This window comes from Brassica oleracea, chromosome C7 (genome assembly GCF_000695525.1).
Source record: "Brassica oleracea var. oleracea cultivar TO1000 chromosome C7, BOL, whole genome shotgun sequence".
Classification (NCBI taxonomy): Eukaryota; Viridiplantae; Streptophyta; class Magnoliopsida; order Brassicales; family Brassicaceae; genus Brassica; species Brassica oleracea.
This window is the reverse complement of record NC_027754.1, coordinates 21,260,141-21,282,903: the sequence shown is the minus strand read 5'-3', so window position 1 is coordinate 21,282,903 and position 22,763 is coordinate 21,260,141. Positions and strand designations below refer to the sequence as shown.

The following is a 22,763-nucleotide window of genomic DNA, read 5'->3' as shown; positions in this document are numbered from 1 at the left end:
TAGAAGACGAAAAGGAGAGAGAAAACCCCGGAAAATGACAACCGTTAAACCATTTAGTTCATTCTGACACATTTTGCATCAAAGCTTAAAAAAATGCTTTATTTAGAAAAATGAGGGCATCTTCATCAAAAGTCGTTCGACTAAAATCTCTTACAATAATAATAATATTTTTAATTAAAAATATCTTAAAACTTTGAGAGATTTATTTTTAAAATTATTTATATAGTGGTATATATTTCTAAAACTTGACAATTTTTTTAATAAAAATTATTATTTTTGGTGAAAATTTTTGGTTACGAAACTCCTAATAATAATACTAAAGGCCCTCCACAGTGGATGGTATCTGAAAAAGTTTATAGAGATGAGAATTGGACAGAGACATACATCTTTAGTATGACATGACAGACGCATAGAACAATTTGAGAGACTCTTTTGACAAATGTCTTTCTATTATTTGTTTTAGTTTTTTTTTTATGTATTTTAGTTTAATTAAAATACATAAACCAAAATACAACTTTATATTATTATTATATATAAGAGACTGTGATCCAACTCTTACCGATGAAGATGCTCTTAATTAGACATAATAGGGCAGGTCCGTCCTATGGTCGGGTTAACACATAACAAATAATATAAATACTTAAAATGTTTAACTTATTCTTAACTGAAACTAAAATGAATTTTAATATTTTTTTTTATTAAAACAATTTATGTATTTAGTTGACTATTTGTTTTAAAAGTGTAAACTTGTTAATTATTAAAAGTTTTACATAAATTACTATTTTGTTTTTAATTTTTTTTTAATTTAACTAATGTAATAGTTAAAATTAGTTTTTAAAAATTAGTCGATGAGTTTAGTGAAGTGATAAGTAATAACTAATAAGTAGTGCAAAGTTTAGACTACATAAAAAAATTTAAAGTGATCATTACTATTTAAAATTATACATGTTTGTTTGATTCTTAAATATATTATTATGATGTTTGAAAAGAAAATAAATCACATAAGTAACTCATGATTAGAGTTATAAATATAAATGGTACTCGAAATTAGCATAGTATAATTCTTACACTTTATTATATATAATTAACTTATTATATATTAACTAATGATTCTTGACGTGAACGGCCGCTTTGTCATTAGAGTGTGAGAACCTTAAGGAGAAAGCTTTTTGATTTTTTATTATATATTCTGATTTCATTTAAAATAAATTATTTATATATAACACGCTATTTTCATTATAATTTTGGATTATATAATATTTATCTAATCAGATTTATTCTTTTAAATAAGAAGTTTTTAAACTTAAAATATTAGAAAGTAAATATATTAGTATAAGTAAAATTTATTTACTATATTATTTTAATAAATATTTTAAATATATGATCTATAGTAAAATGAAAATGAGTATTTTTTTTCCAATTTATTCACATATATTACATTATTAAAACAATGAAAAACATTTGATTTATTTTTCAAATAGATACATAAATATATATATATATAAATTATGTAAAATAAATATTATAGTGATATGGTATACATGCGGAGGATGATGACATTCATAAAGCTATTTTAAAATAGAATATATTTTTAAATATTTAATTATAATTATATTAGTGGAATTAAATCTATTAGTTGTTAGAAATGATGAAAACTGTGTTTCTTTATATAGATTTATTTCAGTTATTTAATATGTAGATATAAATAAAATATTAAAATAAATGTTAAGTTACAAAAAAAAATATATATATATATATTAAAATAAATGTTAAAATGTTATGGCTTATATGGGAAAAAAAAATCCAAGTGTGAGGAATTTATTACATTAAAGAAAAGAATGAATAGAGTTATCAAATCTGTCATGAACCCTTGTCCTTTTTAAATCACAGTGAGAGAGGTGTTGCTCATCAGAGTACGTTACTCCTTTTCCATTACTGTTACATATGATATGATTACTTACTAATAATATGGTCTTATGAACTTGGTTTCCCGGGTGTAACTTGCTTCTGATGCAGTATTTGGACCAGACCAAACCATTTTTTTGAAACTTCTTGGAACAGAGAGATCAACCCAAGCTCTCGATGGTATTGCAATGGAACTCGAGGATTGCGTGTCCCTTGGCTGAGAGAAGTTGATATAGGAACATATCCTTATGAAGTGTTCCAAGATGTGGAATGAGCTCTTCTGATTGGTGAAAAATCTTGAGGCCTTGTAATAGAACATCATGTCGTGTTGGACATCACTGGACAGACAGATAGTTGCTGAGCAAGGCAAAGCTCTTAATGCAGTTGCACCTCCTAACGTCAAGGTCCTTGTAGTGGGAAATCCTTGCAACACCAAGTGTTCAAATAAAATATAACTTCCCAAAAATATAAAATCATCAGCTAATAGAAATTAATGAAGAAGGAAGAGGTTTAAGCAATCAATACCTGAGAATATGTCTCTGTTTTGTAACTCCATTTGAAGATGGCATGGTGGTTGACCATCCTCAAGCTTCCATGGTTCAGTCATCTGATGTGGTTTCCGCTTATTCAAAGGGTTGGGACAATACCACTTAAAAAGCAGTAGGTAGGAAGACAAACCTTAGCAATTACTGTCTTCCCAGTTCCTCGCTCACCATAAAAAATCACACCCTTGGATGGCTTAATACCAATATGTGCATACAACTGAGGATGAGTTAAAGGCAACTCAACAGCTTCCTTAATCTCATGACTCTGAGCTTCTATACCTCCAATGTCAGCATAAGAATCCAAAGGAGCCTTCTCAATTTTCATCACATACACCATCAGATCCACCTCATCTTGTAAAATCACAATAACTGATAGAACCTAGTACAAAATCCATTGCAAGACTTACCACAATCACAACAAAGATATAGTCTTTAAAACCCAAATAAACATACCTTAAGATCGAGCATCTAGGTTCGAGCTGATCTTAATCGAAAGACAATATCCATACGTGATACTGAGGCCCAACATATGACGGTGCAATTGCATAATTCTCATCAATCAACTCCTCAAGTTACCAACGATCATCGGTGTACGACGGATATCATAGAACTTAGATCTATCTTCCTAGGCTTTCTCCTCCTGAACACCTCTTGGTTAGCTACCAACTCTTCCTCCATCAGTAGGCGGTATAGTGATTCTAGCCAGAAAATAGATTAATTTTGGTGTTTTCACGGATTGAGAGGCTGATGTTGAAGTGAAGAAGACTAACCTTTATATAGTTGTTGATACACCGCCTTGCAGAGGAATAGCTTGTAGCATTCAATGTCAGTCACGTCTCTTTGTTTGCATTCAATGTCAGTCGCGTCTCTTTGTCTGCACATCGGTCTATGGAGTTAAGAAGGCCATAAAGGGGAAGAATCTGTATCTCTGAGCGTTTCAGTTACCAAAAGCGAAGTCAAAGAGACGCGACTGAAGATTGATTTGAGTCAAACAACCTCTCGAAACACCATTGAAGGTGACAGAGAACGCAGACGATCACTTCTTGGTGGTCAGAACTCAGAAGTCGCAGCAGAACAAAGAGGCGAGACTAACCGTAAAGTTTCATGTTTTGTGAAAACACAATTAGGGTTGACTCTGCAAGGCTATCAGGCTGTCTCCACATCAAACCATAAGCCCAACCGGTATACAGGGCCCAAAAACACATCGAATTATACTAAACGAAATAAGCTCAAACACACGAAATATATGACTTAATGAAACGCAAAGTATGAGGGAGAGGGAAACGTGTCGCACTCACAAGAGCCGACTTTGTGACCTGAAATTCTAGGTGGCTTCACCAGGGATAAAACCTTTTTTTTATATATAAAGATGATTTGTGGATCAATTCTTAAAATAAGTCTCTAGCATTTATTATATTATTATTTTCATTTTATTTAGTTTTGTTATTTTTTAAATGGTGTATTAACTAAAGAAAGACACATGGCATGTTAATCTCTCAAGAATTATTGGACGTCTATTCTCCGAGGGACTACTCACATCTTTTCTATTTTCTCTTTCTTCTTTTGTATTATCTAATTATTTTATTTTCTCAGAAATTAAGGCAAGAAACCATTTGTTTATGGTCTTAGAGCATCTTTATCCCACAAACTCAAAAGTGGGGTTCTTATTTTTTTTATTTTTTTATTTTTTTGTTTTTTGTCTGAAAAAAAAAATTAAAAGACTAACCAATCGCGGGCCGCCACGTGTCAGTGGGACCCGCAAACAGTGCAAGAATCAAACAAAGAACGGTTCTTATTTGGCAAACACAAAGGACGGTTTTATCATTTTAGTGGGGCCCATGGCACTAAAAACCCCACTAAAATACCAGGATAAAGATGCTCTTAGAGCACTCCCAATAGAGGTTCTAGTTTAGGGGTTCTAAAAATACATAATTATGTATGTATATATTATATATGTGTATGTAATTACGGGATTCTATGTTTTACGGGAAACTCAATCCAAAGTACCTCACAAAGATACTTTCGGTTGAGTTTCCTGTAAAACTTAGAACCTCGCAATTATATAACAAATATAATATATACATACACAATTATGTATTTTTAAAACTCTTAAGCTAGAACCCTCATTGGAAGTGCCATTAGGGCATCTCCAATCCCACTATATTTTTCACTCTAAAATAAAATAGAGTTTAGAGCAAAAATGTTACAATGGTACTCTATTTTTCACTCTATAATAGAGTGAAAAATGAGTTTACTCTATATATATAATAAGTTTTTTTTTTGTTCATTACTCTATTTTCCACTTTAAAATCGAGTACCATTGGAGTATAATTCAATACTCTATTTTAGAGTGAAAATAATAGAATGTCTAAAATAGAGTAAACTATTAGAGATAGTCTTAGAGCAACTCTGATCTCTCACCATTACTTTTTACCAAGTATATTAATAAAAAATAAAAAAGTGGGAGAGAGAATATAACATCATCTCTTCCTAAAAATTCTATTGTACATAAAATTCTACACATGTTTTTTTATAAATGGTTGAATTGGTTTTCACAATAAATTTTAATTACAAAATTAAATTATATTTAGATATCTTAGAATACTAAAAACTCTTAATATTCAATGGAGAGCATGTCCACGTCCTAAAAATAAATCAACCAATCAGGGACAAGTTTTTCGAAACGTCATTTACTCATAACATAAGATGAATAATGATGGGCTTCTTCATGTGGCCTGAAATTATTTTTGTTCTGGCCCAAAACGAACCCACTTGAGTAACCCTAACCTCCGATTCGATTGCAGCTTTGATCGATTCACCTTCAGTGACTTCGTCATCTTTGCTTCGGCTTCTTGCAACCTCCGTTACCGCAATCACCTATTATCAATCAATATTTTTCTAAACTTCTCTCTTTATGAATTCGTTTCCCATCCCTCTCTATCTCATCCTTTATATACTGTTTTTCCTTTCCTTGCTCAAATCAAGCTCAAGCGATGGCCATGAAACCAAACAGCAAGTCCATGTCTCCTCCGCCAAGTTTTGTTCTTCAAAGATATCCCACCAGGTCCCCATGAAACCCAGTTACGCTATCGTCTGATCCATTTCTGGGAGGCTCGAAACCCAACAAAAAGAACCCTTACTGGTCTGGAAATGCTCCTCACAAATTTAGTTTCCCCTGATTTTATTTTAATTATCGTTGTCTTTTTTAATCTCTTTTAACAACACATAATAAACACATCATCGTCCATGTTGTTCTTCACATCGTCTACAGGGAACTGTTATTCAAGGATTCATTCCATCAGGACGTTTTCATAAATATTTACCTGACATGAAACAAGGATCAGTTTACAGACTCTTCACCTTCTACGGATTCAAAAGCAAACCGGTATATTGTGTTGCTGATCATAGTGTAACCGTTTCTTTCTCATACTACTATGTCATGTCGGTTCTTGAGGACAGTTCCTTTTGACGAAGACCAGTTCCGGTTCCATTCATATGAGAATTTTGAAACTAATTGTGACCTCAAAGGTGACCTTCACGGTAAGCTCTCTAATATTTCATATCATCTCTGAGTTACATTGTTTTATGATTGGATGTAGTCTTTAGCTTTTGTTCCTGCATTTAAAATATAGAAATTAGTTCAATACAGAAATCTTGATTCTTTCTAAAATAATGTTATTAGTTCAAATTTTTAGAGTTTTGGTTTCTCTTTATACTATTTTAATTATTTTCTGAAGTAACTCTTGGAAGAGCAGCCTGTCAATGAATGAATATTGGGTTTGTAAAGTTTAGTAGAAAAACTTATTAACCTTCGACCTGGGCTTACGTTGATCATCCAAGCGTAGCTTAGTCGTAATGGAATTTGTTGTCAACGTTAATTGAATGTGTGTTCAATTTCAGGTGGTGATAAAATATTAGATTTTTTTTATTTTGGAGCCATTTAACTTATACTCTTCCTGAACAATGTAATAGATATTGTTGGCCACATGAAGCTGGTCAATGGACAGAATTTCATTGAGCATCTCATCATTGACGAAGTGGAAATAGCAACCTGCTGCGTCTTTTGGTTCAAGTGCAATCACATGAGTACGTGTTTTCTTATTTTTTAGTCACCACCTCTCTGTACTTCTCTTAACCCCGCTAATGTTAATCTTTTGCAGTGGACCTGTGATGAAGCTCTACTTTTGGGACCAGACTGTAACAGACTTCTGCAAGAAATTCAAATCCTATGAAAACATTCCCACCGTGCTTTTGGTCACGACTGATAACACAAAATGTCTAAGAGGTTACCATTTCTCTCTTTAGTATGACATATTCACTGATAACTATGACGTAATATATTTTTCAAATAGTTTGTCATCATTTGCTAATGTTATACTAATTTATTCACCATTCCAAAAATGTCTATGCTTCTATTTGTGATGTCATACTAGGCGTTTTTTTTTGTTTTGTCATTGGTTTCTATCCAAGTATCTGCTCATAAAAAAAGTATAGTGTAATCAATAATTCAAATTTATTTTTACGATCACATAACAACGTAAACAAGCTGGTTAGCACGCATCGGATGCTCCCAACACCCAATAACATATTGGAAATACCTAACCATCTCCAAAGTAATAAACACTCTGACTTTTTTCTCTGTATATTACTCTGCATAATTAAGTATATGTGGTTACTGAACCTGCCTCCTTTTTTGTTTGTTCAGATTGCAACTCTGACAGGTTACACATACTGACTTATGTTGCTTGCGGTATCTCCTGATGGAAAACGAATGCAAACGGAGCAGGAGATGAAACCTTAAGGTTATGTTAGAATATATGATTAGATATGTAAATATCTTCCCGTCCATGAAAGATCAGGTAAAAATCAATCAACTTAATTGCATTAACAAAATAATATTTTAAGAGGAAATCACTTGATCTTTTTGTCTCTGGCTGATTTGGGATTATATACCCGTCTGATTAATGTGATTTAAAACAACATGAGCTGGTTCAACAGACTCAACATGACAACATCAGCGTGTTCTCATTTGCTCCGCCAAGACATTCTCACCGTTGATCAGTGAATTGGGGTCCCAGTCTGGGTGAGAAGTTCTGGCTTGAGGCTTTTGAACATGTGAATCAATTGGAAGCTCTCAATCTTACTTTGACTATAATAGAGAATTTGGAGCTTTTTGAAGGGTTTTGCGGTTCTCCCCTTTACTTTAAATGGAGGCAGAATATTATATCAGATTCCTCGGGAAATGTATACAGTAATGTTGTATGTAGTAGTAACATTAGACTGTCGCTCATAAATTACATCTAGCTCAGGGAAAAATTAGTTAAATTAGTATTAATGTAACAATAAATATTATTGTAACAATAATTATTATTGTATGGAAACTGGGAAGTTATCGTACTTCACCATGTACCCTAAGAGGAGCATATGTTTGAAGGCTTTTCAACAACATCAACTGGAAGATAGAAGTGGGTGAACTGGTACCATTGTGTGGTGAGCAAGCGTGATCAATGAATAATGGTTTGATGTATGGGTTTATGCCTTGGGTTTTACATAGCTGATGTTGCTAATTTAAGCTGCTACAAAAAGCATAAAACCTTGGCTGAAGTGAAAAACTAATATGACGCATAACTGGCTTCACCTATCACACCTGTTAAGTTGTTAACAAAACATACATTTTGTAAATCCATTTTAATGATATTTTTCTAATTGTTTTTAATTCAAATATCAGGTATGTGATGCAAATCACTAGAAAAATGGTGTAATTGCCAACTTAGAGCACAGAAATTACACAAATAATTTGGTACACATATTTTTAAGAAAGGGAAAATCGCATTTTAAACACTGAGAGTGTCACTTTCTAGTATTTTAAACACTGAAGTTTTTCGGCTTGCACTTTAAACCTTCAAAGTGACATTTTTATCATAACAAACCTAATTTAATGGAATTTAAAATTGATTTTATTACTAAAAAAATGCTTTTTCTAAAAATTAAAACTTCTCAAAAATCCTTAGAAAATAGACGACCGATACTATTTGTTTTACAGGTTAAAATGATGAGATGCCGGTTTTTTTTTAAAAATGTAATTAATAAAAATACATAAAAATTCGAATAAAATTAGAAAAAATTGTGAAAAAACTAAAACAAAATTCAAAAAATCTAAATTTCAAAAATATAAAAATTAAAATTTCAAAATTAAAAATAAAATAAAATATTAAAAATTATAAAAATTGAAAATAAAATCTAAAATTAAAATGTCAAATTTAAAAACTAAAATAAAAATTAAAAAATTAGAAAAATTGAAAATAAGATCTAAAATTAAAATGTCAAATTTAAAAACTAAAATAAATTTTAAAAATTATAAAAATTGAAAAATAAGATCTAAAATTAAAAATTCAAACTTAAAAAAAAATTGTAAATATTTAAACAAAAAATTCAAACTTGCTACCATAAAAAACCATTTTTTTATACCTCTGGTATCCGAACACCTTATGTAGCCCAACTAGCATTTAAGTACACCTCTGCGGAGAGCATCCCGGGGGGGGGGCACCGATTTCACCCATGTTAATTGATGATGGCCACACGCGGGGCTAATAATTTTCTCAATTAGATTATTTAGAGTTTTTGCCCCAAAAAAATTTTCAAAGAAGGAAAATGGCCAAAATATTTCATTAAAGATGCAAAAGACTCTTATACCCTAGATATATAAATACAAATAAATAAATAAAAAAATTATTATTTTTTAATATTTTTGAATTTATAGAATTTTTAAATTTAATTTTAGTTTTTTAAGTTTGACATTTTAATTTTAGATCTTATTTTTGAATTTTTATATTTTTTGATATTTTATTTTTAAGTTCGAATTTTTTTTTTTCCAACTTTTTATTTTTTGAATTTTATTTTAATTTTTGTATACAATTTTCACAATTTTTCACAATTTGTTTTTAATTTTATTCAAATTTTTATGTATTTTTATTAATTATTTTTTAAAAACGTCACCTCATCATTTTAATCAGTAAAATGAACAGTATCGGTCGCTTATGAATAGGAAAACGTTGTTTGAGGTTTGTTATGATAAAAATGTCAATTTGAAGGTTTAAAGTGCTAGCCAAAAAACTTTAGTGTTTAAAGTGTTAGAAAGTGTCACTTTCAGTGTTTAAAATGCGATTTTTCCTTTTAAGAAACACAAGTAACAATTAAATTATAGTTATGTGATGTACCACCCAAATTTTTAAGAAACACAAAGTAACAATCAAACTATAGTATATGTGACGTACCGCCCGAGTGTATATCGACAGTGGGCTAACACATTTTCTTGGCATTGACTGCACATATTTTTTAAAAAAAAATTAGATCATAACTAATCCTTAATTAATTATGTATTCATCTCATGTTGTGGTTCACCATCGTATATAGATATAGGCACATTTATCTGAAATAAAAAAACCGAACCAAAGAACCATGTTCAGTTTGGGTTAAGGATCCTATCAATTACCTCAGCAAATCCTATATCTATAGAAGCGAAAACCCAAAATGAAACTGAAACTGATAACTGAATGAATATATTTTTATAATATAATATATAATTATAAAAATTAACTATGTTTAGATTTTTTTTTTTAAACAAATGTTTCTAAAATACTATTTGTAAAACAAATTACCCAAATATTTTTTATCCAACATATTTTAAGTTATCCGAGGTTTATTCAAAACCTGGAAATATGATATTTAAACTGAAACCTTTTTTTACTATTTAACCCGAATCAACCGAATAACCGGAACCAAATTAGATCCAAAATTATCTCGGATATTAGCCGGTTCCTAACCATGTTACCCAAACTGAATCGAAAACCGAAATAGCTAAACTGAAATCAAACCAAAATTTGTAAATTCTCGAATAAATCTTATATTCTAGAACCAAAAAAAAAAATCAAAGCGAATCGATACAAGAAATACATGTGCCTATATTTTGTTGGAGAATAATTGTTTTTGCACATTCATAATTCATATTTATATAACATGGATAAAATATATAGGTGTTACATAAATTAAATAAAAAAATATTAGTCAACGCCCGGGAAAATCCCCAGTTAATATAACAATATGTAGAGACTCAGTTTAAAGATACCATCAGTAATTATGCTTCTAGATGTAAAAGTTATGCATCTATATTATTAAAAGAGAAGTACCCATTAAAAAATAAAGTTCGTTACCAATTCTAAAAAATACCCCTAAGTTTTCTAAATTATTTGCGCTCTCATGCCAATGAAAATTAAATTAAATTACATATTTTAATGCTTGTCTTTTTCAGTTAGATTAATGAGTTTGTCTTAATCAAATTTAAATTTAATGTCATTAAATTAAACTTTTATTTTTTCTTTAAACATGTATAACTAATTTATTATCTTTTATGCCACTAGGTCCGTGTCTGCGCTACGCGTGGATTATCTGATTAATAATTTTTTAGTATAAATATATAATATTTTTTGATAACTTTTTCATAAAGAAAGCTTGGAAAATAGTTTGAATTTGAAAAATTTCAGCCTTCTGTATCAAACCTTCTAAAGTTTCTGCATGTGATTTGATAATGTAAGACCCCCAAATTTCATCGTAATCATTGTGTTCAACCGTCCTTTTTTGGAGATGTCGATGTGGATCCATTCGAAACATAAAAATAACTGGTGTAGTATTTTCAAATAATTCGGTAAAGATTAAATCTACTTAAAATAGATAAAATGTGCTAAAGATAAACAACCATGAATTTCTTTAAGTGAATCTAAATAAAATATGTAAAAAAAATTTTAATGAAATAAAGATGAGTTAAAAGGTAAAAATTGTTTTTTGGTAAAATAGGCAAAGGTAAAAAATTTTATTGTTTACAAATACTACATATAATTTTTAAAATGGTTGTTGGGGAAAAAATCCTACCAAACCTTTTGTACTTGAAAAAAGGCAAAACAAAAGGTGGAAGACAAAAGTGTTTCAAAAAAAAAAAAAAGGTGGAAGACAAAAAGAAACCAAAGATAAATCTTATGAAAGAAGGTAACAACTTCGATAAATATAGATAATGGTTCCATTAAGAAACCATGGTTTGGGTTGGTGGATTGTGGCTGGTTTAGCGACGTCTCGTACTTAGCTTTCTCCTGCACGTCACTCTCTATGCTAGATGCACTTGTCTCAGCTGAAGACCAAGTGCTGCGAGCTCCACCTATGGCAGTGTTGCAGACTTGAACTGCTCCAAGAGCATGTGCTATTTCAACAACTGCATCAGATAGGGCTGCTACTACGACTCTTATAAGTGGCAGAACAGAAGGACAAACACCCTTTGTCACATTTATGGTTTGTCTCTTTGCTGTAAAGTTGTAGCTGGGGACTTTGAATTTGTGTGTTTGACCAATTGTATCCATTCATTGTAGAGCTGGCATCTCATGGTTAGCACCCATGTCGCCATTACGCTGCCATATCAAAATGTTTAAGTCAGTTTGTATTGTTTGGGAGGTGAAATATAAGATGAGTATGAGTAACCTCACCATAGTTGTCAAAAAGCTCTGATGCATGCCTCCCAATTAGCTCAGGACCAGCATTACCAATGAGCACAAAAGTTGCCTTCTGGCCACTTTCGTAGACGGAGACCTCGGCATGAACATGGTACCTGTTACAAAGGGAAACCATACGTGAACAAACATGCTAAGCTAAAGTGAAAGATAAGGGTTGTGTAATGTACATTACAATTCCAGTGAAGTTGAAGTCTCCGCATTTTTTGGAAACATAAATGAAGTTGGCCCTCTGTTAGCTTTAGTATGGCAGTCGCTGCAGGCGATGTAATACCACACCTTGTTCTGGTTGACGCATCTGTTGTTGTGATAAAATCAAAAGAGACCATTTACAATTGGTCAAAAGTTGTTGTTAAATGTACTTACGATGTATGCTTTATGGGTCAACCAGACTTTTAAAAATTACTTGAACTGGTTCTTGTTTCAGAAAGTCGAAGATCTCTCCAATAGTAAGGGTCTCCCTCCATTTTGGTTACTTCCGTCACATCGAACGTCGCAGCAATGTGTGGATTTGCCGCCAATCTTGAACATGTTTCATGAATCAAATGCACTCAGAAATATTAATTGTATTACATATAAATACTTACCATGTTCAGTAGTCTATGGTAGGAGCCAACTCATTGTGGAATAATACATTGAGGACATTGAGCTGAGGGAAAGGTTTATTAAAAATGATTGCAACGGCCAGAATCACAAATATGGGAACTTAGTTTGCTGTGTAAAGGTGGTATAAGCTCGTGCAGGAAAAAAGTGTTGTTCATAACCAAAATGTGGAGACGTTTAAAGACATAGATGGGATCTTAGATTCATGCCTTTGGCGAACTAAAAATTGCAATAAAATCGTGCATGATAAATAAAGATGTTCTTGACCAAAACATGGAAACTTCGTACCTCCATTTTATGTTTAGTGTTCACTGTGGCTACTAACAGAACAGCAGGAGAGGCGAGACTTTCGTTGAACTTGATATAGAACTCCTTAGCAGCCTGGTCCAAGAGGTAGACGTTAATAAGAAGTCCCCTGAGATTGCCAATTATAATTGTGGGACAGTTACAGACATATACGTGCTAAGGCTGGTGGTAATATGTAAATATGTAATCGTATCTGCTCACTCTTTAGGATGTAGGTGAACTAAAACTCACCGAGAGCTGGCACCGTCTACTCCATCCAAGACCGCGTGTTCGTTGAGATAGTGTCCATTGATGACCTCATGTGGCCGACATATCTGCAACACAGTTAGAGAAATTAGTCAAGTTGAGGTACTTCTAAGATAAATGTTTCCATGAAATCAAAAATCACAATTAGCTACAAACTTTTGGAATGAGTGGAACCTGAACTAGTCTCTCTGAATCACAATCGGTCCAACATAACAAATTCTTATGTGTTGTGTTAGATTCGGGCTTAATTATTGGCTTCCAACTTAAAACCAATTGGTGATTAGTGGATTGGCCCTAACCCTTTATATATTACTTAATGTCCCTTAGAATTCCCGATGTGGGATATATATATCCCTAATACCCCTCCTCGAGATGATAGCTCTTATCAGCCAGAAATCTCGGAACTTTAGAACATTTATACTCGGTCGAGCGAGTTTAACACAACCTTTATACCCGGTTGGAAGGGTTAAACGATCTTTATATCCGGTCAGAATGGTTAATTTTAATTTTAATTAAGAGTTTAGGGTATTTAGGATCTGGGCTCTGATACCATGTTAGATTCGGGTTTAATTATGGGCTTCCAACTTAAAACCAATTGGTGATTAGTGGATTGGCCCTAACCCTTTATATATTACTTAATGTCCCTTAGAATTCCCGATGTGAGATATATATATCCCTAATATGTTGTTATTTTCATATCTTTTTCGTAATGATTTAATCGGCCATTAACTTTATTAGCGCTTCCATATTTCAAAGTTGTGGTTATTAGTGTTTACTTAGGTATTTGTTAGTATATTAATCAAATAGTGGAAGGAAAAAATATTAATTTAGGAAAAATCTAACACTTTATAACCAGGCATTTGTGGCCCGATGGTAAAAGACTCACGGCTGTGAGTTCCACCACCTAGATTCGAGTCCTGACCACCATTGATTAAAATAAGATAAAAATGACGGTCTTCCTAAATGCCTTCGGCGGATTTTCCGGCTTAGTTCCGTTAGAAGGTCATTAGGCGCTACTCGATGGTTTTAGAATTTTTTAAAACATTTTACACTCGGATGTTGTTGAGTTAATTTTATTATGTATGCTATATTGTAAGGCAAAAGTGAAGAAGCTCGTAAGCTAAACTTGTAAAAGGAATGCATGCATCCTATACTTTAAGATTAGTGATTGGCCAGCACTTAACGCGGAATGTTGTCTTTGTTATTTGTATGTAATGATTATTTTCATGGGTTTAATAATCTTGTTTTGCGTGTATTTGATATTATATTGTTGGATAATTTTGCTATTATAAAAATCGTCATTGTTGCTATTATAATTTTGCTATGATCCTTCAGTCTACTAACATGTCTAACAACTGTTTGAACTCATTTTTTATTTTGTTTTATATATGTTGTCCATAGTGATTTGAATTATGCTAATCTTTGAAATATGTATGCTATCATGTTTGCATTAAATTTTGTCTTTGTTGGGTTTTTTTTGAGAAAAACACGATTTTATAACTTTGCGATCGAGTATTGACTTCAAGTTTCACTTTGCAATCGAATATAGGCGTTCATATTGTTGTTGAATTAGGTAATATTATTAAAAGGAAATTCAATATATTTCTGACACTAAAACTTTATATTTTTTTTGTTTAAATAACTAACACAAACTTTTAACAACGTTTGTAGTAGAAACATGTGACACTGTCAAACTTTTAACATTTTTTTCTTTTAGAACTTCGGGCAGGATTAATATTTTATAAGTTAACATTTAAATTTATATTGTACTTTGTATAAATTATTGTTAAACATTTGGCCTCTGCACCAAATTTTAGCAAAAAAAAAAAAAAAAACATTTGGCCTCACCATGCACATTTTAATTATTTTATTTCTGTATGTGTTTATATGGTTACTATAAAAAAAGATCACATCGTATATTGCTGCTGACATTTGCTCACTACAGAAAACAGAAGAAGAAATAACGTATATTTTTAATCATTATTATAATCATTTACTTTTTTTTTCATGGTGGAAAATTTGGTTTACAGGAAAGTAAATGAATAATAAATGGTTGACAAAAAAAATGAATAATGATTTAGTCTTTTCTATATTTTGTAGGAAACTATTAAATATAAAAGATAGGTGCTCTTTCGAAAAAAATAAAAGCAGCACTTAAGTACTAAAAGAATTAACTTATTGTAGTAAGAAGCTTACTCCATATAATAATGTTTTCTTTTGTTTTCATTTTATGGCTTCTTGGTGTTCCCAAGCTTTCTATCCGCAATCTCTTTTAGTGTCATGTATGTATGCTCATATCCTCAAAGATATTACGTCGTTTGTAAACTCCTATCATCAGTCATAAGACTCGTCCGGCTTGTCCGCAGCTGCTAATCTTCAGTTTTACTCAGCTCCAGATTCTTCATCGTGTAACTTCTGCTTTTGCAGCTTCGTTTTGATACTCAGTGAAATCCGACCAACGACCCTTTCATGTCACTGAAAGAAACGAATTGGAGCAGCAGACACATCTTTTAATTTGTAACTCTGTTAAGCGGGAGATTGTCTTCCAATAGCTTTTGGAAAATGAAAACGAAAAATGAATGACCTCAGACAAAATGGCAACGTTAGAAGTTAGAACATTGATTGATCCAAGCTGCAAAAAGAGGGGAATGTACCTTTAGATTGACACCAAAGAGTTTCAGATCAGTTGTGGCTTTATCATCTCGGATTCAAATGAAGCCTGCAATGAAAATAAAGACAGATAAGAGAGAAATATCGTGCAAAGAACCTTATGTAAATTTAAATCCAATTTGTTAATGTACAAATGTCAAACTAAATGCAAAGTACAACACTGCGAAAGGAAAATTTTACGGAAATTCGTATGTCTCATATGGACCAATGGTAATATGTAACTCCGAATCATACATAAGTTGATAGAAGCTTAAAGTTATAATGTGAATGACTCAATGGCAAACTCCCAAACACAAAATTGACTTGATAATAAATAACCAGAGCTCACCAGACAAAACGTATTCTCTTATGAAACACTTCTTATCTATAAAAATGAATAGGCAAAGATGAGGTACCAAGTCCATCCATGCAATGTCTGACTCATAGTAGTCATTTGAAAGGACTGCTTCAGTTTTTTTCTGCGCAGTAGCTTCTGCAGACTATGGGAAAACATTATAAAGTAATTCAATACACAACGACACTGGAATGAGCAAATATCTTTTATATGGTAAAGATAAGAAACTGTATGATATTTTACCTCTGTGAAGTGACCAATTATCCAACTTTGTACAAAAGTTCAGAAGCTTTTGTGAGGAAAGGTCAAAACAGAGGAAAGAGGGTCTTATGGAGTGGGGAAGATGGGGGAGACGTATATTCCGACGATCGGAGGAATCACAGATTCCACTTGACCTGTTGCACGTGATCAAAAGAATTTATACAATGAATTTCATATACTGATTTTACAGAATCCATACATGCAACTTATATAAGATAATAATCACATTCTATACATTATTAAGCTCTTACCGTATCAATTATAACAAAATAAGATAGGGGGGGGGAAGGGAAGGGAATATTACGTGGCTGTACTAAGCATCTGAGAGACTCGGAATAATCTTTATCCAGTTTCTGCAGCTCCGCAACCACACAAAGTACCAAACAGCTCCAATGAAAGCATGAAAAAAAATTGGGTTAAGATTAAATGGGAGTCGTGAGGGAGAAAGATATGAACCTGGTGGGGAAAAGCTTGACGGATTGATTCCAATACTTGATTGATTTCAAGTAATCTCACACGAAATCCTAGAAGGCCAACGAATTCATACATAATCCAGTTCGAGATCTCTTTGTTAGACACTGTAAGAAGACATGGATCAAATAAAAGATAACAATAAATGGAAGCTTATGTGTCTATACTAAGCATCTGAGCAGTTTCGAGAGAGTTGGAATAATCTTACCTTGTGTCTGCACCTCCGAACCTACTAAACAGCTCCGACGAATGCAATGCATCATACGGGGAGATGCATGATATTGAGAGAGAGAGAGAGAAAAAAGAGAGAGATGGAACCTGATTGATTAGGGGAGGCGCATAGAAGCTTGCACACCTGCTACCCAAATCCAATGCTTCGTTTCTTTGCACTGATCGAATCCTTACTGATTAGCGCCGAGATGGCGGAAGAGGAAGGAAACTGCTTGGCCTGTTGGCTTGGTGATTGAATCTGAAAATTTTGCAGTTATGTATTTGTTTGAAACATTGGATCTAAGGGAAGAATACGAAGAGAGATTGACGGTGCAAATAAAAAGTGATGGCAGGATTTTCGTAACAATTTCTATTTTCCAGAGAACCAAAGGAAGTCGAGACGATTGAGCTGTAGAGAGGAAACATATCACTATGTTAGCAGCTGCCATGTTTTGATTGGTGGATTTTTCAGTCTCAGATGGCTTCATATTCTCTTTTTAATAATGTTAGATACTAAGTCATAATATAATATTTCTTCATATTTTACATTCATAACCATTATTTTTATATATCGTATATAATTTTCTAATTACGTGTATATGTTTAATTTATTTATACGATATCGAATATTCGTCATAAATAAACGGTTTAAGACACCAAAAAAAAATTATTTACTTAGTTGAGCTACTTTAATGGCTTGTGCCCATAACAAGTAGTTATGACCATTAATACATCAAATATTACAAATACATCACTTAGTTGAATAAATAATCAAAAACCGAAAATTCATAAAACGTCTAGTATAATATTAATTAAAATATTTGTTGATCTGAGTGGAACAGAATCATGATAAGTAAAACGTCTATTTTTTGATAAAACGTGTCTTGCTTTTAAGTTCTAACTTTTACTATTCTACCAACCAGCAGCTAAGGAAGATTTCCATTGCTTTTAACGTTCTCTTTTTATCTTCCTCTCGTCTCCCCATTCCATCACTGTTCATTATCATCATCACTAATGGACAAGACATCGTTCTCAAGTTGCAACAAAGGAAAGCCGATTAGATGCAAAGCAGCGATATGTAGAAAAGCAGGAGAAGCATTGGTGATAGAAGAGATCCAAGTTGATCCACCTCAAGCTTACGAAGTTCGTATTAAAATCATATGTACATCTCTATGTCACACCGATATCACTTTCTGGAAATTAACCCATGTAAGTATTATATATCATGTACATATATATTCAAAACTAAGTTAACGCCATATATCTATCCTCATTGACTTTTCTTCCAGGGTCCTCGTGCAAAGTTCCCTAAGATTCTAGGACACGAAGCAGTCGGGTGAATGAAACACTCGGTTACGCTTCTTTAAATCTCACTTGTACAATTTGCGTAATAACTTGAATTTGTTTGTTTTTAATCCAGTGTCGTCGAGAGCATAGGAGAACATGTGGACGGATTTAAGCAAGGCGACGTCGTTTTACCAGTGTTTTACCCTCAGTGCGAGGAATGTAAAGACTGTAAATCCCCAAAGAGCAACTGGTGCGCGAGATTTTGCGACGATTTCCTGTCAAACACGAGACGATACGGAACAAGCTCTAGATTCAAAGACTCCTCCGGTGAAATTATTCACCACCATATCTACGTATCTAGTTTCTCTGAATATACAGTTGTAGATATCGCCCATCTCGTCAAAATCTCCCCTGAGATCCCCGTTCACAAAGCGGCTTTGCTCAGCTGTTGCGTGTCCACAGGTTAATTTACCTTCATTCTTATTTGTTTTTTTTTGTTATTATCTCACTTTACATGACTGTTATGTTATGTTTGTTGGATCAATAAGCAACTCTCCCATTAACAAAACAAAAACATCTTTATCAAAAAAAAAACAAAAGAAAAAAAGAAACAAAAAGCAAAGTAAATTGTTGTAAATAGGAGTTGGAGCGGCTTGGAAGGTGGCTGGTGTGGAGGAGGGTTCCACCGTTGCCATTTTTGGCCTTGGTGCTGTTGGACTTGCGGTACCTTGCTTTTTTCTTCTGAATAATAGATAGAGATCACTATTGTTCAAATTTTCAAATTAACAACAATTTTGTTCAATAAAAAACAGTTTGATTCAGACCAACAGAAATATAAAACAATATAATTTCTTTTTAGATGATTTAGAAGATAAAAAACGATTTGGCAAATAGGTTGCAGAAGGAGCCAGGTTGCATGGGGCCTCAAAGATCATCGGTGTGGATCTTAATCCTGACAAATTTGAAATAGGTGTGATTCTCTTTTAATTTTCTTTTATAAGATCTTGATCAGGGACAGAGCTAGAGAAAAAATTTGTGGGGGACAAAATAAAATTATGCATAGAACTAAGGATAGGTTTGTTAGAAGATAGGGGGGCAAATTGAAAACTAGTCAATGTTTTACGCTGAATCTTTAAAATGAGTTGGGGGCAGCTGCCCCCCTGTTATTCAATGTGGCTCCGCCACTGATCTTGATAACACTAGTTGAGTTGAAATATTTCATGCATGTCTTTATAGTCAAAAATAATATTATTAACGTATATATTCAACGGATTCAGATCCAAATATCCCAACTCTAAAAGCACAAGATATATCAAATAAAAATGCCATCCGGAACCGAACATCTGAATATCTGAAGTTTTGAACCAAACGGCATAATAATAGTTTTCGATTACCGGGTTGATCATGAGTTTCCAACTTAAAATCAATTGGTACTAAGTGAATTGACTTTAACCTTTATATATTATGTAAAGTTATTTAAAAATTTTGATATAAAATATTTTATTTTTAATACCTTTTTGAGATGGTGCTTTTTATCGGCCATAAATTTTGAATTTAAGATACTTATACCGGTCATGATGATTTAGTGTGAAAGTTATACCCAGTTGAAAGGGTCTAGTACGATAGTTATATCCGATAAGGAAAACAATATCGATTAGGGGTTTAAGATGTTCAAGATATGGGTTATGATATTTGAGTTTATCATGTACTTAAAAATTTAAAACTGATTACTAGTAAGTGGATTAGCTGTAACATTTTATATATTACTTAGATTTCCCTTAAACCTCTTTTTTCGAGATGATTTTTTGATCGGCAATAAATCTCAGGACTTCAAAAATTTATATTTAGTCAAGAGGGTATAGTACGACGTTATATCCAATTGAGAAAATTATATTGATTAAGGATTTAACGTATTTAGGATCTCGACTCTTACCATGTCAAATTTAAACTTATTATGACTTATAACTTAAAAGTTAAAACCGATAGACTTTAAACAGGTTGGCTAATCTTTATATCAATACCATTAAAACAGAAACATGCCCCATTAATAATAGTTGTGTCCAATTTTAAAAATATATACAGCATCTAAATATAACTGCTTATATAACTTTATCAATACTATTAATTTTTACGGCAGTTTCACAAATTCTAAAATCCTACTTTTCAGCACAATTTGATCGCCACTTCTTTAAATAACACGTGAACAAAAATTGATAAAGCAGTTCCATAATCACTAATGTCCTATTTCTAAGGACACGAAGATATAAAACTCATATTTTTCAATTAACCAAATCTATCCTAATAATCTCAATTTTGAATTTTGTATATTTTACGTAACCACCTTCTACAACCAATTAAACTCCTATTATAAAGACAACAATTTTTGTAAATGGCAAAAAATTTCGTAGATAATTTGGGTGTATATGAGAATAATGGTTCGGGTTTTGTTGAATAAGCACAGGCTCATTAGTTAATTTTTTGCTCTCCAAGGAACTCCAAATAATATCTTATATAAACTCAAGTAGTTCTTTTTTCTCTCTTGACAACAACCCAAATAGTTTTAAACCAAAACCTATCAAATTTATATTTATGGAACCAAAAATGTTTAATTTGAAAATAAAGTAGATACTATATTTTCAATATTGATTCTATTACAAAAACTAATAAGGTTGCATACTATATATGTATGATTGTGCATATACATGTTGACTTTTATATATTTGTCATTTTGGGTGGACAATAAAATAGGTTGGTTATTTTAAAACTCACATAAGTTGTAGAAAATGTAGTAAAAAAATTTATCATACACACAAAATTACATAATTAGCAAAAACAAATTAGCAATAAAAAAATCACATAGATTACAGAAAAGAGTACAAATTCACATAGGTTACAGAAAACACGTGAAATCACATTTTTAATAAGAAAACTATTTTACACAGGTATGATTACAAATAAAAACATAAATATGATTACAAAAAAGACATAAAAATAAAAAAAAAAGTTAAAAATATGTAAAATAAAAATATACCGCCTTTTCTAGGGCGGGTCAGAATCTAGTATTACTTAAACTTTCTTAAACTTTTGATGTGAGATATTTTATTTGTAGTTATTACTTGTTTGTTCATGTTATATTCTATCATTTAAAAACCATAATTATTGATGTCGAGTAGGTAAAAGATTCGGCATCACGGACTTTGTCAATACGGCTTCATGTGGGGAGAAGACAATAAGCCAAGTCCGTTGATCCACAGAAATTTTATATATAGTTTTCAAAATTTTAGTTTCAAACGTGCGGACAGAAATTATAAACATTATTGTTGTTGTTATGAAAAAGGTGATTAAAGAAATGACAGGAGGGGGAGTTGACTATAGTTTTGAATGCATTGGTTTAGCTTCCTTGATGGAAGAGGCTTTCAATAGCTCCCGCACGGTAAGTTTTTTTTACCGGTTTTTCTATTTGGTTGTACAGCATTCTATGGATAAACCAAGGTAAATCGGAGTAAATCGGTTTTGCTATTAATTTATTCGTAGGGTTCGGGGAAGACGGTAATATTGGGGATGGAGAAGAACGCTTCGCCAATAAGCTTAGATAGTCGCGCTATTATCAGAGGTAGAAGTGTCCACGGAAGTTTGTTTGGTGGTCTAAAACCCAAACTTGATATCCCCATTCTCGTCGATCGTTATTTGAAAAAGGTATTCGATTAATCTAATTTTGAATTAAGCAAATTATATGCAGACAAAGGATGGTATATAAATATATCATATATGATTATTTAGAAGTAAAAAGAAAAGGAGTTAATAACTATGTAACTATTTAAATAAATTTCAGGAGCTTAATTTGGATGGTTTTATCACACACGAGATAAGCTTTGAAGAAATTAACAAGGCTTTCGATTTACTGGTGGAAGGGAATTCTATACGCTGCATTATGTGGATGGATAAATAATTACTAACTGTAAATTCTGTTGATCCATCCATGTTCTTGAATATGGCTGGGAAAAAATATGTTTTTACTGAAATATCGCAATTTATCATATGTAATTTCATTTGTTGGCTATTGTTTTCGTATGTTATTACCTCTTTATTGGCTCAAACGATCTAATATAGTTGCATATTCTCTCCATATCATTTTAAAAGGTGTTTTAAACCAAGGTAAATTGTATAAAAATTTGTATTAACTTAATTCATGTGCAAAAACTTTAAAAATCACTTATATTTTGATACGCAAGAAGTATCTTTTGGATCTTTTCCAGTTTTCTCTCTGTGAAAACGCGTTAGTCAAAATTCCTAATCGCAACCGTTGACTTTTTTTCCCTTTCGATGGCCGGTGTATCGGAGCCACCGCTGGTGCCTCCTGTCCCCCCCCCCCCC

The 22,763-nt window shown here is 32.2% G+C and overlaps 2 protein-coding genes and 1 long non-coding RNA gene across 18 annotated transcripts; 1 reads left to right on the top strand and 2 right to left on the bottom strand.

The window, feature by feature from the left end:
• Window positions 1-1,800: 1,800 nt before the first annotated feature.
• On the bottom strand, window positions 1,801-3,593 carry LOC106302169 (ATPase family AAA domain-containing protein 1-like). 4 transcript variants are annotated; one of them, XM_013738699.1, is made up of 6 exons: window positions 3,396-3,592; window positions 3,221-3,324; window positions 2,904-3,148; window positions 2,584-2,829; window positions 2,431-2,512; window positions 1,801-2,328 (listed from the first exon to the last, which is right to left on the bottom strand). In XM_013738699.1, exons 3-6 carry the CDS (start codon window positions 2,916-2,918, stop codon window positions 1,961-1,963), a joined length of 711 nt encoding a protein of 236 aa, XP_013594153.1. In that variant the 5' UTR covers window positions 2,919-3,148; window positions 3,221-3,324; window positions 3,396-3,592; the 3' UTR covers window positions 1,801-1,960. The 4 variants fall into 4 exon arrangements, with proteins under 4 accessions (XP_013594153.1, XP_013594154.1, XP_013594155.1 ...); XM_013738700.1 differs by having other exon boundaries at window positions 2,584-2,852; window positions 3,221-3,593; XM_013738701.1 differs by having other exon boundaries at window positions 2,584-2,760; window positions 3,221-3,593.
• Window positions 3,594-15,208: 11,615 nt separating this feature from the next.
• LOC106302222 lies at window positions 15,209-17,539 on the bottom strand. 12 transcript variants are annotated; one of them, XR_001262401.1, is made up of 8 exons: window positions 17,211-17,538; window positions 17,101-17,124; window positions 16,878-16,999; window positions 16,726-16,774; window positions 16,404-16,555; window positions 16,222-16,305; window positions 15,811-15,875; window positions 15,213-15,631 (listed from the first exon to the last, which is right to left on the bottom strand). It is a non-coding gene; the product is annotated as an uncharacterized LOC106302222 (long non-coding RNA). The 12 variants fall into 12 exon arrangements; XR_001262402.1 differs by having other exon boundaries at window positions 17,101-17,121; XR_001262406.1 differs by having other exon boundaries at window positions 15,214-15,631; window positions 16,878-16,945; window positions 17,211-17,537.
• A 499-nt stretch (window positions 17,540-18,038) lies between these two features.
• On the top strand, window positions 18,039-22,474 carry LOC106304047 (alcohol dehydrogenase-like 2). 2 transcript variants are annotated; one of them, XM_013740428.1, is made up of 9 exons: window positions 18,039-18,311; window positions 18,392-18,438; window positions 18,523-18,851; window positions 19,030-19,112; window positions 19,284-19,359; window positions 21,563-21,627; window positions 21,727-21,822; window positions 21,924-22,085; window positions 22,222-22,474. In XM_013740428.1, exons 1-9 carry the CDS (start codon window positions 18,117-18,119, stop codon window positions 22,336-22,338), a joined length of 1,170 nt encoding a protein of 389 aa, XP_013595882.1. In that variant the 5' UTR covers window positions 18,039-18,116; the 3' UTR covers window positions 22,339-22,474. The 2 variants fall into 2 exon arrangements, with proteins under 2 accessions (XP_013595882.1, XP_013595883.1); XM_013740429.1 differs by lacking the exons at window positions 19,030-19,112; window positions 19,284-19,359.
• Window positions 22,475-22,763: the final 289 nt, after the last annotated feature.